Source organism: Rhineura floridana, chromosome 6 (assembly GCF_030035675.1).
Source record: "Rhineura floridana isolate rRhiFlo1 chromosome 6, rRhiFlo1.hap2, whole genome shotgun sequence".
Taxonomy (NCBI): domain Eukaryota; kingdom Metazoa; phylum Chordata; class Lepidosauria; order Squamata; family Rhineuridae; genus Rhineura; species Rhineura floridana.
The window spans coordinates 121225037-121241700 of NC_084485.1; the positions used below are offsets into that span (position 1 = coordinate 121225037).

The 16664-nt window shown below is 39.4% G+C and overlaps 1 protein-coding gene across 12 annotated transcripts in view; it reads right to left on the reverse strand.

Annotated features, from left to right (window-relative positions):
* Window positions 1-8724: 8724 nt before the first annotated feature.
* The window catches only part of HFM1 (helicase for meiosis 1), a 164248-nt gene continuing 156308 nt past the window's right edge, over window positions 8725-16664 (reverse strand). For 9 of the 12 annotated variants that reach the window (XM_061633646.1, XM_061633648.1, XM_061633647.1 and 6 more), the window contains 5 exons: window positions 14211-14459; window positions 13088-13178; window positions 11121-11232; window positions 9765-9907; window positions 9014-9516 (listed from right to left, as the gene is read on the reverse strand). In XM_061633646.1, the coding sequence (XP_061489630.1) occupies window positions 9456-9516; window positions 9765-9907; window positions 11121-11232; window positions 13088-13178; window positions 14211-14459 (656 nt within the window). In that variant the 3' untranslated portion in view covers window positions 9014-9455. Of the gene's footprint in view, window positions 8902-9013; window positions 9517-9764; window positions 9908-11120; window positions 11233-13087; window positions 13179-14210; window positions 14460-16664 lie in introns of those variants that run through there. The other 3 variants (XM_061633640.1, XM_061633649.1, XM_061633651.1) reach the window with 3 other exon arrangements.

Here is a 16664-nt window from a genome sequence, read left to right on the forward strand (position 1 = left end):
CCTCAAATGCAAAGATGTATCACTGAACACTAAAGTCAGGATCATTCAGACCATGGTTTTTCCGATCTCTATGTATGGATGTGAAAGTTGGACAGTGAAAAAAGTAGGTAAGAGAAAAATCAACTCATTTCAAATGTGCTGTTGGAAGAGAGCTTTGCGCATACCATGGACTGTGAAAAAGACAAATCATTGGGTGTTAGAACAAATTAAACCAGAACTATCACTAGAAGCTAAAATGATGAAACTGAGGTTATCATACTTTGGACACATAATGAGAAGACATGATTCATTAGAAAAGATAATAATAAGAACATAAGAAGAGCCTGCTGGAACAGGCCAGTGGCCCATCTAATCCAGCATCCTGTTCTCACAGTGGCCAACCAGGTGCCTGGGGGAATGCTGGGGAAAACAGAAGCCAAACAAGAGATGGATTGATTCCATAAAGGAAACCACAGACCTGAACTTAGAAGATCTGAACAGGGTGGTTCATGACGGATGCTCTTGGAGGGCGCTGATTCATAGGGTCGCCATAAGTCATAGTCGACTTGGAGGCACATAACAAGAAGAGAGATATGGACAAAGACAAAAATCAACAAACACCCAGTCCTGAGAAACAGTTGTCTGTTAAACCTCTGTTTGGCAACACAGACAAAGCCTGTTTCAATTGTGGATTAATTGAGCATATTAAATCTACCTGTCCCCGAATGGGACCTAATAAAGGAAAAACCACCTCAGTGAGGCATGTTCAGGTTCAGAATAACACCTTGTCAGAGTAACCTGAGGGGTTACAATGTTATATGTTGAAGTGGAATAAAGTGACTGAGTTTGACAACACTCTTAAGGAAAAAGTGACAAAAATGGAAGTGATTATTTAGCAGTTTTGAACACGGGCAGAAATATCTCTCATATGCTCAGATTTGATTATTTCCAAAAAATATTTTACCTCAAAGACCATTACCATCAATGTATAAGTGGAGAGCCTGTTCAAATAGCTTCAGCAAGAGTTATTGTAAACTGGAGAGGTTTTGAGGGAGAATACAAAGTAGGGGTTAACAATGAGCAAAACGAATCTTTGATTCTGGGGAAAGATTTTATGTCTCATAAAAGACAGGTATACATTGTCACCAGATGCCAGTAAGAAATGGTGGAGAAAACTCTGGTGTTGGCTGAGAAAAATGAGGCCTGTAACAATGTGACAGAAGTAATCAGTTACCTAGCAACCAAGGAGAGGCCCAGTATTTGGATACAATTGCCCTGGTGCCTTCTGAAGCCCCAGCTCAAGTAGACAGAGTTTTAAAATGCTACTTTGAGTGATGACAGCTTAGAATCTCTAAGATCCTTGGCACAGAAGAATGAAAGCTCTTTTAATGAATCCCAAAGAGAACAACTCTTCTGGGAGAATGGTTTACTGTACAGAAAATGGCTGGCAGCTAACAGAGACAGGAGCTGTGAAGCTGAAAAACAGCTAATAATTTCAAAGTCATACAGACTGCACCTACTGAAATTGGTCCATGATGTACCTGTGGCTAGGCACATGGGAAAACATGTAGACATTTAGTAATCAATTTCTCTTGGCCAAATGTCTCTAAAGATGTTACAGGGTTTGAAAGGGAGGGGAAAGGATTAAAGCTCCCTTACAGCCATTGCCCTTAATTGGGAAAGTCTTTTTAGAGTGGCTATGAACATAGTAAGTCCATTTACAAAACCTAAGAATGGATTTTTTTTTGTAATTACAGTGGCTGATTTTGCAATTGGTGCCCAGACGCTGAAGCTCTCAGAATGTCAATGGCAGAGTCTCTATTAAAAAATATTGCCTCATTTAGGATTTCCACATGAACTGATGTCTGACAGGGGAACTGTATTCCTTTCAGATGTAATCAAATGTTTGTGGAGGTGTTGTGGTATAAAGTACCTCACAGCTACAGCATATCATCAGAGCTTGGAAAAGTTACTTTTTTAAACTACAGCTCCCATCAGCCCCAGCCAGCATGGCCACTGGATTGGGCTGATGGGAGTTGTAGTTCAAAAAAGGTAACTTTTCCAAGCTCTGCATATCATCCCCAAACAAATGGCCTTGTTGAAAAATGCAATGGTACTCTAAAAACATGATTAAATCATATTTAGCAGAACATCTGCAAAATGTGCTAATTGCCATTGGGAAAGCAGGTTTAACTATAAAAGCCTTTAAGTGCCAGTTTGACAAAAGAGAAGTGGTTTATTTAGGGCACAAGGTGAGGAGTGGCTCTCTAGCCCTACTAGAAGCTGGATGGTATAAAAATTGGCCCACACTTGCAACCAAAAACATGTCAGAGCTTTCCTTGGACTTGCCAGTTATTATTGCAGATTTATTCCAAAGTTTTGAGAGACTGCAGCTTCACTGCATGAGCTAACCTAAAAGTTGTTTTGAAAACATAACATGGACTGAAGGTTGTCAGCTTGTTCTTGAACAACTAAAGCAAATGCTGTGTAAAACTCCTTATGGTGTCTAATTTTGATTAACTATTCATACTAGCCACAGATTCTTCAGAGCTGAAACTGTTTCACTTAAGTTTATAGAGAGAGAGAAAAAATTACTCCTCCATACAAAAAGTGTGCTTAGCAGTCATCTGGGCACTAGAGAAGTTCCAACCTTATGTTTGAGGCCAGAGATTTATCATACAGACAGATCATCACGCTTTTATGTGGCTTCAAATGATGAAGAATCAAAATCAACTACTGCAACATTGGTCCTGAAAGCTACAATACCAAGCAAGCATTCAACATGTAGCAGGAAAAGAAAATGTCACCTTGGATGGATTGTCCAGAAGAAAGGCAGTGAATTCTACAATCAACTCAGGACTGAATATCAGTAACCTGGACTGTGGTACTGGTTTGGTTTTGGGTGGTGTTTTTTTTTCCTCCCTTTACAGAAAATCATCTTACCATCAAGGACTATTGTTAAGGACTGTTCTTGTTGAGAGATTGGACTCTCTTGCAAACCCTCCAGACAGACCTTTGTGTGGTCAAGCTCCATCCTCTGTATTTATAATTGATGGGGGAAATTGTAACAAAATCAGAATTATTTATATGTTTAAAACTGTTCTGAAATAGTGCTCGGGTAAGAAAATGTTAATAGAATGTTAGTAGGTGCAGATGAGGTTTGACTAGAGTTGTCAGGTCAGAAGCATCCCAAACTCTGAGATTTCAGGGGCAGCCCCTAGTGATGTCATGGGGGCATGCCCTAGTGATGTAATAGGGTGGGCCCTAGTGATGTCATTAAGAATTATACATTTAGAATCAACCACAATTGCTTGGAGATTATCACTTCAGGAAAAAAATTATCTGATTGGAAATTAAGATAGAAATCTTAACTACAGTAAAAGAGGGTGTCTCCAGGTCCAGCTGAAGTGATGGGATCATTCCTTTTCACAAGCTTAGAGAGCCTGGGTAAGGAACATTTAATCTAACCTACTTGCTTGTGGCAAGAAGGGTTTAAGTGCCCTCAGGCCAGGCCTGTCACCAGAAAGCCATTGTAGGAAGAAAGCCTAATGTTGTGGTGATGTTAGATGGAAGCACTCAGAAGTAAAGATGGATGCCCTGAAGGCTGCAATTCTAAACACACTTACAAAGCCCCATAGAACTCAACAGAACTCACTTCTGAGTAGATATTGTTAGGATTGTGCTGTTGATAAGGATCCTCTGCAAAGATATCCATATCAAAGCAGGGTTAGCAACCCCTTGCCTGCAATGCCCTGCCTCTGCCTTTTAACGTAGCTACTCCAAACTTCTTTACAGAATTGACCCTTCACTGCAGAGAGAGGTTTGAGAAATGAGTAAGAGTTAAGAAGATTCTCTACTCTTTCCTGCCTACTCTGTGGGCTGCTATAAACTCACTTTGACAGCCAACCCAATTCCAGTGAGTAATAACTGACATAGAGAAAATACACATGGTTTGCTCTACCTTTATTAGTAGCAGCTTGGGAACAACAATTGCAGCCACACTGCCCAATACGTGAATTCTCTTTTACCACTATTGGGCAAGAAACAAACCATTATGCAACCAACAAGGTGCATCATCAGTGGGTTTAAGAAGGTTGAGCGGAGCGCATGGAACCACTGTTGTTGCTTCTATGGATGTAAGGGAGTAAGGTCAAAGGTAAATGAAATGCAAATAGAAAAAGAAAAAGACAGTGATGATTTCCTAAATGCAATACCATACCAACCACAAGAGACCTATGAGGAATACAGAAAACTCAGCATCCCACAACCAGTCAGGGTTCCTAAGCAAAACTAAAAAAAATCCGGCAGCCAGTCAGCCAAGGTCACAGAAATCCCCATGCAGCAAAACCTGACCCGGGAGCTGCAGTTAGTGCTGAATGCTGTAGCACGACTGCTGACATGAGTGAGACCCTATTAAGCACATAATACCTCTGCTCTGAAATCTGCACTGGTTGCCGATTTGGTACCAGGCCAAGTTCAAGTCATACTTTCCATGTTACAGGTTCCACATAGTACTTGTTCTGCTCTTGTAAGAAATCGATTCTTTAGTGTGGCAGTACCTACACTTTGGAACTCCCTGCCTATTTCCACTAGGCAGGTGCATCATTGTACTCATTTTGGCACCTGCTAAAAACATTTTTGTTTAGGCAAGCCTATGCAGACATGTAGGAGCTATTATGTTTTTTATCTGTTTTTAACTCGTTGGTTTTATTATTTTGGTTTTTAAATACCTGTCTGTTTTTGCCAATAATTTTATTGTTTTAATTCTTTCTATAGACTGCTTTCAGTTTTTTTACAATAAAGTGGTGTATAAATGTCAAAGATATCGCAATATCCCACTGCTAGGCAGCACCACCAGACACTTCCAGTAAACAATAATGCCTTGAGACTGTGCCTTAGTCTCCTCCTGGCTTATTGCTACTTTGTGTCTGGGTGCACTTACAGGCCTCAACCCCCCTGTATCTTTGTGCCTATAAAGATTACAGCCCTGGGTTGCTCTGGATACCTGATGATGTTACACTATCTCTTCACTGCTGCCACCATTGATACTGTTTCCCAATCTTGGTATATGCCCTGCCCACCCTTCTGGTCTGTGTAAACCCAGCCAAGGATCAGGCATTTTGGTAAACCAAGAAATATTTATTTATATACACAGGGAATCACAAGATTACTTAAAGGTTTAGTCAACAAGTGTGTGGTTTCATAAGATGCATTACTCTTTATGTTTCTTAGTCATCAATAACCTGCCTCACTACCCGCCTAATCCAATCCACCCTCCAACCCTCAGAACCAACCAAACCAACCGAAACAAACCAACAGAACCCCCTCTCAACTGTCCTCTCATTTTTACCTTCAGACACTCAAACGCTCAGCCAATCATAATACAACACTCATCAACATTCCAACCCATGTACTCCCCCCTCACTTAGTATACTTACCACATATACTCTAATAAACCGGCACTTACCATATTTACAGTATTATATATATACAGGGTCATCACAGACCACCCCAAGGAAGCAGGGCACACTTAAAAAGTAGAGGAAATAATAATTTGTAAATAATAATTTACAACCATAGTGTGAAATCAGATACATATTTGAATATTAGGCAGGTGCCATCTCTGCTATCTTTTCAGCGCCTTTTGAAGACTTTTCTTTTTCAACAAGCCTTTTAAGTTGAGAGCTATCCCAGTCTGTCTCTGTGTCAGATTTGCTTAATATGTTTTTAATAATGTTTTTAACCTTTTAAAAAAGTTTTTAACACTGTTTTGTCTTAATGTATTTTAAGATTTATTTTTATGATATTTTAAAGTGTTTTTTAGTGCCTTGTTTGCCGCCCTGGGCTCCTGCTGGGAGGAAGGGAGGGATACAAATTAAATAAATAAATAAATAATACATATCAAGATATCGTATGAAGAAGTATTTATATATGCATGAATGCTAAAGATGTTTATTATTTACACAACCTGTAAAGATATTTATAGTGCAATCCTATTCATGTTTATTCAGAAGCAAGTCACAATGTATTCAATGGGGCTTACTCAAACAGGGAAGCATACACAGAACTGCAATTTAGTGATAAGGAACTTCACTCACCCAATCCAAAATTCAGAATCCTGCCACTTCAAGCTGTTTTATGCTGTTTTATACTTGTTTTATGGTTATTGGATTTTAAATGGCTTTATTTCTTATGAGCTACTTTGGTTTCCGATCCTACCTCACAGGATTGTTGGAAATATTCCATATACACGCACACTGGAGATGTAAAAATACATATACCCCATATAATAGTTTATTGTCAAAACAAGTTGGTCATTGCAGAACATTTTTTAAAGAATGTCTTTCCTGCCAAATAAAAGCAGTGACACCTCAGTAAGCCCTGCCTAACTGCTTTTTTTTTTTAAAAAGGATCAGATTGGGACAGATAGATTTACACCACAATCCTTTTCTATGTTCACTCAAAAGTCCCATGGATTTTCAGTCCATCCTAACCATGTCTACTCAAAAGTAAGTCCTACTGAATTCAATGAGGTTAACTCCCAGGTATGTGGAATTAGCATTGCAGCTTTTACTCCCAGAAAAGCTTCATATTGGGAAGGTTTTCAAAACAGGTTATGAATAAGACAAATAAACTGCCCTCTTCAGCAGTCCAGTAAAATTTAAAGTTGTTTGACTCCTTATACAACTGCAGCATGTACTTTTTTAAAACTGCTGTTCAAAAATGATTTGAAAGACAAAATGTATAATATGCCATTTTTGCAAGTAATTAAACAAAACTGCATGTACACTTTTATTATAAGTAAAAAATTTTTTTACTGTATATGCCCACCAAGATCCTTCTGTGATCATCTGTTGTAGTGTAATCCTATGCATGTTTACTTAGAAGCAAATCCCAATCCTGTACAGAGAAAGCTATATATTTACTGAATTCCAGATGTGAGACAAGCAGGAAAAGGAAACTGTTTTCAGAACTTGAAATGGGGTTTAGGTATTGCCAGGGATCAACAAATCTTGTCAATCACAACAGGTTTTCAAAACTTATTGGCTAAAACTCTGAAAGGGCAGGGATTAGATCAGCCGGTACTAACAGAAGTTGCAGGGGGCGGCAGAGGCTGACATTTTGGTTTATATCTTTTGAACCAGACCACCTAGAAACTTAATTTTTTTAAAATGAAAGCTAGGAGTCCAGAGATTAAGGTGACTCACCCTGCAGAGGACTCCCAAAAACTGGAGGCTCCGGAGGAAAAACAGACACCTGGCAACCCTAGGTATGACTGACAGGTGTGAGGGATGTGTGAGTGAGAACTCTGAGGGGAGTTTTAAAGAGAAAAACCGTTGGGGTTTGACGGGGAGTAGATTGGATGAGGGATCAAGAAGAGAACATCTAGTTAGAAGGCCTGGGGTTTGGGGGTCAGATCTCATTGGAATTAGTGGGGTAGAATAGGTAGGTAGGATAGGGACAACTTGTTCATTTAACATCTTGTATATAATAAAGTTTATTTGTTGATTCAAAATTGCATGTGTCAGCTTGGTCAAGACTCCTGTTCTGTACCTATACCTATACCAATTTTACAGACAGATTACACCAGTGGCCACCTTTGGGAAAAGGTTGTGGGCCTGAAGCTTGTGGTTCAGAGGGCATATCTGACTCAGGCTGAGATGGACTTCCTGGGGATTTTCTGATTCAGGCGTTTGGGAATCAGAGGTGGTAATCACAGAGACATAGGAACGTCACATGCTCTATGTGGGACTGCCCTTGAGATTGGTCCAGAAGCTGCAGCTGATGCAAAATGTGGTGACCCGACTGCTCACTGGGATCACCAACATGTTACTCTGCTGCTCAAAGAATTGCACTGGCTGCGAGTTCAAGGTGCTGGTTTTCATGTATAAAGCCCTATACACCTTGGGACCAGGATACCTGAAAGATTCTCAAAGATTCTCACTCCTTATATACCCAGTCGTTCACTGCCCCCTGCAGATGAGGGCCTCCTACAGTTACCATCTCATCAGGAGGTCTGTTCCGCACAACATAGGAATTGGGCATTTAGCATTTTGGCACCTACCCTTTGGATTCCCTCACCTTAAATATTAAACAGGTGCCATCTCTGTTGTTCATTCAGTGCCTAAGACCTTTGTCTTTCAACAAGCCTTTTAAGTAGGTATCTTTATCCCAGTCTGCATCTGTACTGGAATTGTTTTTAAGATGTTTTATTGTTTTATCATTTGCTGTTTGCCGCCTTGGGCTCCTTTTGGGAGGAAGAGCAGGATATAAATTTAATAAAGAAAGAAATAATAAATTGTTTATAGTCTTCATGATGATACAAACATGTCTGAACATGTAACGGCAATGCATGTGAAAGATTCAGGAAATGACAATGGAATATTAATACCATCTTAGTAGTGACATAAAGGACTTCAATCACTTTCACTGATCCACTCAAAATTAGCACTGAATAACTGCTATAGTTTTCTGCATTGTATGAATTCTATAAATAAACAATGGTGCCATGAGTAGATGCTTATATCTAATGGCCAGCATGGTATAGCTTATTTTCCCCTCAGTACCCTTTCTTTTTATAGAGTTCTGCTCAATCTTGGGGAAGGACTTGCTGGAGTGCGTGAAGCTGTCACCAGAAGGAGGAGCTGAAAAACTTCCAGGAATAGCAGTAAGATCTGTTCACATATTTATTTAGATGTATCAAAGCACCATTTAGCAAACCTAGTTTTTGTGGTAATATTCCCTTTGTCAACCTGAACATAAGTTTTGCAGTGTTTCTGAGAATCTTTCTTCACTTACAATGTAAACACATTGGGTTGAATTCATAGGTTCTGTTCCTCTCACAGAAGGAGAGTTCTGCTCATTGAAAGACTCCTTCCACTTTTAGAAACTTCATCTGTGAAGAGAAGTACCTTCCATTCACTGAAAGGTACAAATTCTGATTATGGTACTTAAAAGAAAACAAAGATTGCAAACCAACTTTTTTCTATTTTATTTTAAAATCTCATTGTTTCACATAATGAATAGTCATGAAATTAGTTTAATGTGAGTAATACTAAAATATAAAAATCCCACCAAGAAGATATCTTTCCAGGGATAACTCAGGCACTGTTCACAAATGTATTTACTTAGGAAATGCATATTACAAAGATAATCTTATTTCCCCAAATAAGACTGGGTATAATTTGAAACAAAACAAATAGCTTGGCTCAACAACAATCCCCTTTAGTAAATGGCTTTCTAAGAGATTTATCTTCTACAATATTATGAACAGCAACCTTCTATAAACAAAGATATTTAAATAACTCTACATTAAGTAGTGCAACTAAACCATATAGTATTTTGGTCATTATAGTAAAATTGCCTATTAATGAACTACTGTACATTAAAAAAGAAAATCCCAACTTGGTATTTGAAGATCTCATCCTTAAAATGACTGCTTATGCTTCATCACTAGCAATGTAACTTGCTTACTGTTAGAAAATGCCATCAAATATCCCAATAAAAGGCTTAATATCATCATCAGAAAGCTGCTGCCTAGGAAGAAGAAAGCACAACAGAAACATTTCTGTTTACTATACCAAACCTTATAAAAGCAGATTATTTTATCTGGAGCACAATATGTAGCACTTTTAAACCAAACTGTTGTGTTAAAATATAATTATTTGCATAGAAAGCTGAAGACAGGCAGTTGTAAGCTTATGACCTTTCTGAAATATTGTTTACATACAATTACACAAACAGTAGACCAAGCTCTGGCAGTATCTACACAATTTTTTCATTACCTGAGATCAGCCTCTCCTGTCATTTTCCTGTTAGAGATAAAAAAGTCTCCCTTTTCAATAACGTGGTAACAACCTGAAACTGTTTCTGAGCTTGCAGTCAACTGCGCATTTTCAGGAGGATTGTATTCTTCTTGAATGGCAAACTATAATGCAAAAGTCATAAGAAAAAATATGCATTTCAAAACAACCAGCACTGTCACACAAATAGATTAGGCTTAAGGCCCAATGTGTTTGTGCTAGCACATAAGCAATTCCATGCAACAATTTGTAGACTGCCGGAAACATTATAAGCTGATCCAGAATGCTGCTCTGTACAACCATTGATCGAAGTTACTACAACGGCAATAACCTTCTTATGCAATCAAGGCACATGAAATCGGATATGGGAAGAAAGATGAAGCTCAAAGATATGATAGCTACTACAGCATAATTAGTACTCCTCTTATGTTTGGTGTAATCGGTTTTAACACAACAGCAACTGTCACATATTGTTTGTTATTGCCAACCCTAAATGCCACTACAACTTTGCTGGTGCAAGAAACTGTGCACTGCTCATACATATACCAGAGGGCCTTCTCAGTGGTAGCACCTCAATTATGAAGTATTCTCCCCAGAGAGGTCTGTTAGGCACCTACTTAAGTGTATTTTCTGAAGCCTTTTAGATATAATTTTAAACTTCTTGATTCATGCTGCTTTTATGGCCCTTTGTTATAGTTTTATTTATTTTTACAATTCAGTAATTTTATTATTTCTTGTAAACTGGGCATGTGACTGAAGGGCAGTATAAAAGGGAAGAGAGGAAGGGCCATAGCTCAATGGTACAGCTTGGCATCTCCAGGTAGAATTGGGACAGACCTCTGTCTAAAACCCTGGGGAGCTACTACCAGTTAGTAGCTAGATAGGCCAGTGGTCTGACTTGGTAAAGCAGCTTCCTGAATTCCAATTAATTAATATCTTTAGCATCAGGATATGAAATATGTAACCAAACATTTGGCTTATCTGAATCGCAGCTGTAATTATCAAAATATTTGAGTCAGTACAAATTCTTGTTTTGCAGATTGCAAACCTAACCCTCAATATAGCAGGGGGTACAAAATTAATTAAATGGGATTTGAACCTGCAGAGAAATTTCAGGATTTTAAAACTGGAAATGGCAGATAAACCAAAATGTACAGGTACATTCCAGAAAATGTACATGTAATAAAACTCTAAGCATTCAAATAGCCACAAAGAAACAAAACAGACACAGGAATTTTCAGAAGCAATCGATAAGCATACTCAAAATATGTATGTCTACATATATACATTCAGCAGAGTACTGGCGGGCAAGATTATCAGATCTGTATTTTCACTTACAATATTTTTATTTCCATATTCAGTGAGTGGTTTCACATTTGATGGTGGAGTTAATGAGGGAGAGTCAGATTTTTGTAGGATGATATCAGATTTCTCTTTAAATATGGAAAAGCTAAACAAACCAAAAGAGAACCCAAAGCAAAATTAAATGTTCAGAAATAAAACCAGAAATTGAGGGTTTATATAGTTTAAAGTATGGCAAGAGGCTGATGAGTTATGCATCATTTTAGGACACATTTTGAACATATAAAATATGCACATTTTGGGTAGATGTAGCAAACATGTATATCTCTGCACTTCTCTCTTTCCCCATATTTAGGATATTTATGCAAAAGCTCATTTACAAAATCCACTAGTCACTGAGAAGATCGGGTTTTCATGGACCACAGCATGTGCTGGTCCTCCACTCAGCCTAAGCTAATGTAGACTTGGGTGTCTTCATTATAGATCACATGGTAGTGGCACACATGTTGCCCTGTAAAGGTACCTTTTTTCTCTCTGAACATTTGAACGCTAAGACTTTTTCTAAAGCACTGAACTAGTAGTACAGAAATGTTCCATACACATGTACCCTTTTCCACAATAATTATCCTCTACAAGGAGGTAGCTAACCTATGGCCCTCCAGATGTTGCTGGACTTCAGCTCCCATTAGCCCTAGCAACCATGGCCAATGGTCAAGGATGATGGAAACGATGGCCCGGCAATAACTAGAGAGCCACAGATTAGCCACTCCTCTTGTAAAAAATATGGCCATGCTATAGGAAAAGTTTGATTCTGTAAAGTGCTTTCCTCACTTATTCATGCAGAAATGTGAATTTCAGTTCTGGGCTTCAGAAACTTTTACAAATCTTAATGGCCACCACAACTACCTGAAGTGATTGTGTGAAGTGGCACTCACTGGGCCTACTTCAGGTATTGTAAATGCTCTTATTCACATGGCAGATTGTTGATTGAAACTGGCAGATGGGAGCTATCAGGCCCATGGAGCAAGGCCTTGAAGGATCAGCCCAGAACAACAGGTGCACTTAGCATGAGTATCTTTGCTGAGGTAGCTGAATAGAAGATAGCAAATATAGACAGAAGCAGCATCTCCAAGACCAGATCCAGTCCTATGTAGCACATCATTGCTCCAGTAAGGGCAATGCTGACAGTGTTATGTGTCCATTTCAAATGAAGGGCTACAGGCAAATGAGAAACCTTGAGCAATTGGTACACCAATGTAGAAGAGGATTCAGATTTCTCACTAAATTGCTAGTTTAAACTATAGTCTCAGGATCAAGAGTCCAGGAACATGTCTTCTTCCTCAGGGAGGTCTGCAAATTGTTCCCCTTTGGACTATGTTTGGAGTGGACTGCAGGAGTTTTCTATAATGAGGTACACTTGTGTTTGACAGTATAATGTACTGCTAATTAAAAGCATTCAGATAATTGAACTCCACATACTGCAGGGTCTGTTCCTTCTTTCCAAAATCAAGTGGATTTAAACAAGACAGACCCTTAGTCCTCCCACCTGGCAAGATTTGGAAAAGCCCAGTTCCCAATAGGAGAATCCCTGTTAAGACTCTTTACTAGGAATAAGAATAAAAAATGTATCAGAACTATGTATTTGAACTAATGTACAATATATACTATACATAACGGAGGCTCAGCTACATTGACACAAACCATTGCTTAGCATCACTTTGTAAACTTTTCTGAATTAAAAAAACATGTTTCCTCATTATTCAGTGTTTTCTATTTTACTGTTCCAAATCTAAAAATTCTTGTTAATAGTTTACATGTAATGATAAATATAATATAATTGGCTCAGCCTCTGCGCCTCTGCTCCACCTTATGCCTCCTGTTCCCATTATGGGCAGTGATCCCTGTGTTAGGAAGCCAGTTAAATAATGCCACCCCATCTCAACCCACTCCACCACCTGTTACTGGATTGTGTGTATGTACTGTTGGTACCACGTTATACGTACCTTTTAAAAAGTGCACCAGGAGGTTTGCTCTGTGCAGTCTGGGAAAGGGAGTTCTGGAAACATGTGTTCATAGATCTCAGGGGAGCGTATTCTAAAACATAGAAACAACCCCAAACATCTTGCAAGTAGAATCTAAACATATCTGAAACATGATCTTTAGTTTTTAGTACTCCAAAACAAAAGCAAATCAATCAGACGATCAGCCTAGTAGATATTCAAAGGGCTGAATCTAAGCTTCTTCTTCAGTGATATTTCACAAACTAAATGGGACCAAATTCTTGCTGCTTTACATCCATAAATTCAATAGATAAAAAGAGGAAGTATGATTAGCAACTACTAACAACTAACAGAGCAATGGAAACTCCAGATCAGTTTGTTGTAGGAAGAGCCCCCTATTACACTTATGAATAGCTTCATGACAGCACTTCTACTTCTGATGCTTCTTCTACCAGCAGTAGCTGGTGACAGGTCGTAAAACCACCTAAATCAGGTGATTTAGGGACAAATCAGGTGATTTAGGGACAAATCAGGTGATTTAGGGACAAATCAGGAGAAGGGCAGGAGCAGAATGGAGTGGGCCTTGGATGCACTTGATTCAGAGAAGCTCTCATATCAGCCCACCCCTCACCATTAGCCTGAAGCTAGCATACCTAATTTCCTTTCTACTGGAATCAGACTGACTGACTGACTAAAAAATAAGTGGGTGTCAAAATCTGTACAGAGAAGAAAACAGTAAATCTGCTTCCCAGCATCTCCTACCCTGGCTGGCACATGTCAGCAGGGCTTTGGAAGTGGTATCAATTCACCACTTCACCCTACATAGACAAATATACACCACTTAGGATTACACCATCAGATGGACATAAGTACTACAGCCTAAGTTTTGATATTTATCTTGACTATCATGAGAAAATTATGGTACCTTTCAAAAGCTATATTCTGCCCTTTACTTTCTCCCTTCCCACATAGCAAAAGCCAATTTGAACCATTTTTGTATCTTTTGTATATCATGGTTGGGTTTGGAGATTACTTGATTTTTCTTCAGATGCCAATGGTGTGAATTCTGCAAACACACTAAGAATTGTTTTATACCATAAATGTATGTTACGGACAGTTGCTTTACCTGAATTCTTCATTTTCTCCATATCAGCACAAAATATGCTGGAATAAGCAAGGCTCCCATCATCATAATCATTCCAAACCTCATCTCCCAATTCAAAATTTACATTCAAGGGTTTTGAAAACAAAGAGCTGCTTTTATCTGCATCAGTCAAGTTGCTATTCATTAAAGGTTCTTTGAAATTTTTGTTTGAAATCATTATCCGATGGCTCTTTTCATTCAAAGTTACAGGCTGCTTGCTAACAAAGAAACCTATAATTGAGCATAATAATAATATAGGTGAAACAAATTAATTTCTCCAACTTTTTTAAATTTCTAGAGAATTTATACAAGGCAAGTGTATCCTCCACACTGTTTTAGGGAACAGCGTATCCAGCATTTGCAACAGGAATGAATTTAGGTCTGAGCTGCTTCATCTCACACTTATAAAATGTATTCTAATTGCATTTGGATTTCACAAGCGTTAAAATTGGCATCTATTGATCCTAAACATTCAAAATCATAAGGCTGATCAAAAGACCAACTTGGAAGTGAAGAAAATTTTAGCATAACCAAATGCAGCATTCAGTTTCAGAAATCTACAACAGTAGGAATGTATTAGCTACCAGTTGAGAAGCAGGACAAAAATGTACCATTGGTCTCACCTGAAAGGTGATTTTCATAGGAGGTATCCCATCACTGCGGGTATCAGCTCCACCTATCATGCGAAGGCAAGAATGTTTTTTGAAGTCAAGACTAGGACCGTCAGGCTCCTCCCACTCTCCAGTTCATTCGCAGCAAGTCTAAAGAGAAATATCTAAAAATACAATAACAAGACCAACAGGCCTAGCAGCAGGAAAATAACACAATAATAACATTCATAATAATGTGACTCCACATAGCGATATAACAGAACTAGAAGTCTTGACTTCACTCTTAAGGTTAAATATAATAACGTAACAGGAATATATAACACATGAGAAAATATCTAGTCATCCTGCAACTGGGAGGGTCGTGATGGGATACCTCCTATGAAAATCACCTTTCAGGTGAGACCAATGGTACATTTTCCATAGGAGGTATGCCATCACTGCGGGATGTACCAAAGCAGCCCATACAGGGAGGGACCACCCACATGCTAATCCTCATTAAGAACCTGTTGCAACACTCATCTGCCAAAAGAGGCGTCAGCAGAGGCATAGCGATCAATTTTATAATGCCTTATAAACGAGTGTGGGGTAGACCAGACTGCAGCCCTGCAAATATCAGCAACAGGAGCATTGGTAGCAAAAGCAGCCGTAGTAGCCGCTGACCTAGTTGAATGAGCAGTTATGCTAGCTGGCACTGGAAGCTTAAGGGATTCGTAAGCTAAGGCAATACAAGCCCGCAACCAGCGGGATAAGGTAGAATTAGCTATTTTATGCCCTATAGAACGTGGGTTAAAGGATACAAACAGAGACTCAGTTTGTCGTATATCCTGGGTCCTAGACAGGTAGGTTTTTAGAGCCCTCCGGACATCCAACGAGTGCCAAGCCTTCTCGAGAGGATGGGTAGGATTCGGGCAAAAGGAAGGCAAAACAATGTCCTGGTTGCAATGGAAAACTGAGTCAACCTTGGGACGGAAGGATCAGTCTTCAATACAACAGAGTCCTTATGGAAGACACAGAGATGTCGAGGAGAGGACAATGTGCCCAGTTCCGAAACGCGTCTCGCAGAGGTGATTGCGATCAGGAACAAGACCTTGAAGGACAGCAGATGTAGAGGCACAGTCCTGATGGGTTCAAACGGGTGGCGTTGCAAAGCCTGCAGAACCTTCGACAAACTCCATGAGGGAAACTCCATGGCGAGTTAAGCAGCAGAGCGAAAAGAGGGTAAGTAGCTCCCATTTATTCCATTATTTAATTGAAGTAAAACAGCTCAGAGCAATAACTAATAAGGGCAGCCCAAGGTCACCCTGAGCTAGGAGCCAAATCCTGAAAGAACCTATATCTTAGGAGACAGATCCTAGGAGAAGGAAGCCTATAGAAAGCTAGTTTTCAACACCACCCTAGCAGGAAAGCTTCAGGGGACACTGTAAACAAGGCTAAATTCCAGTCGGAGAGAAGGGGGAAAAGGAAACTCCACCAATACATACAGGGAGAGAGTCAGCTCAGTCCTTGCTAAAAAGGGCAGCTTCAGCCTTCCTGAAACACAACCACAAGCTCTGTTTCCCTAGGTTAAAGAAAGGTCAGGCTGTTCTAGGTGGGAAAACAACAAACACAAAAGACTTGCCTGGAAGGCGCAGCCCCTTGCTGAGATTAAAAGCAGCCAAAAGCTTAAACAGCCCCGCCCCTCGCTCAGGAAGGAAGCCTGAGAGAATACTAAAGAGTTAAGCCCCAGCTGATAGCCATCAGCCTCAAGGAACACATCATTGGCTGGCAGCAGTAGCTGGGAGGAACCAGCCACACATATAAAGTCAGAGCACCCTAGCGAGGGAGC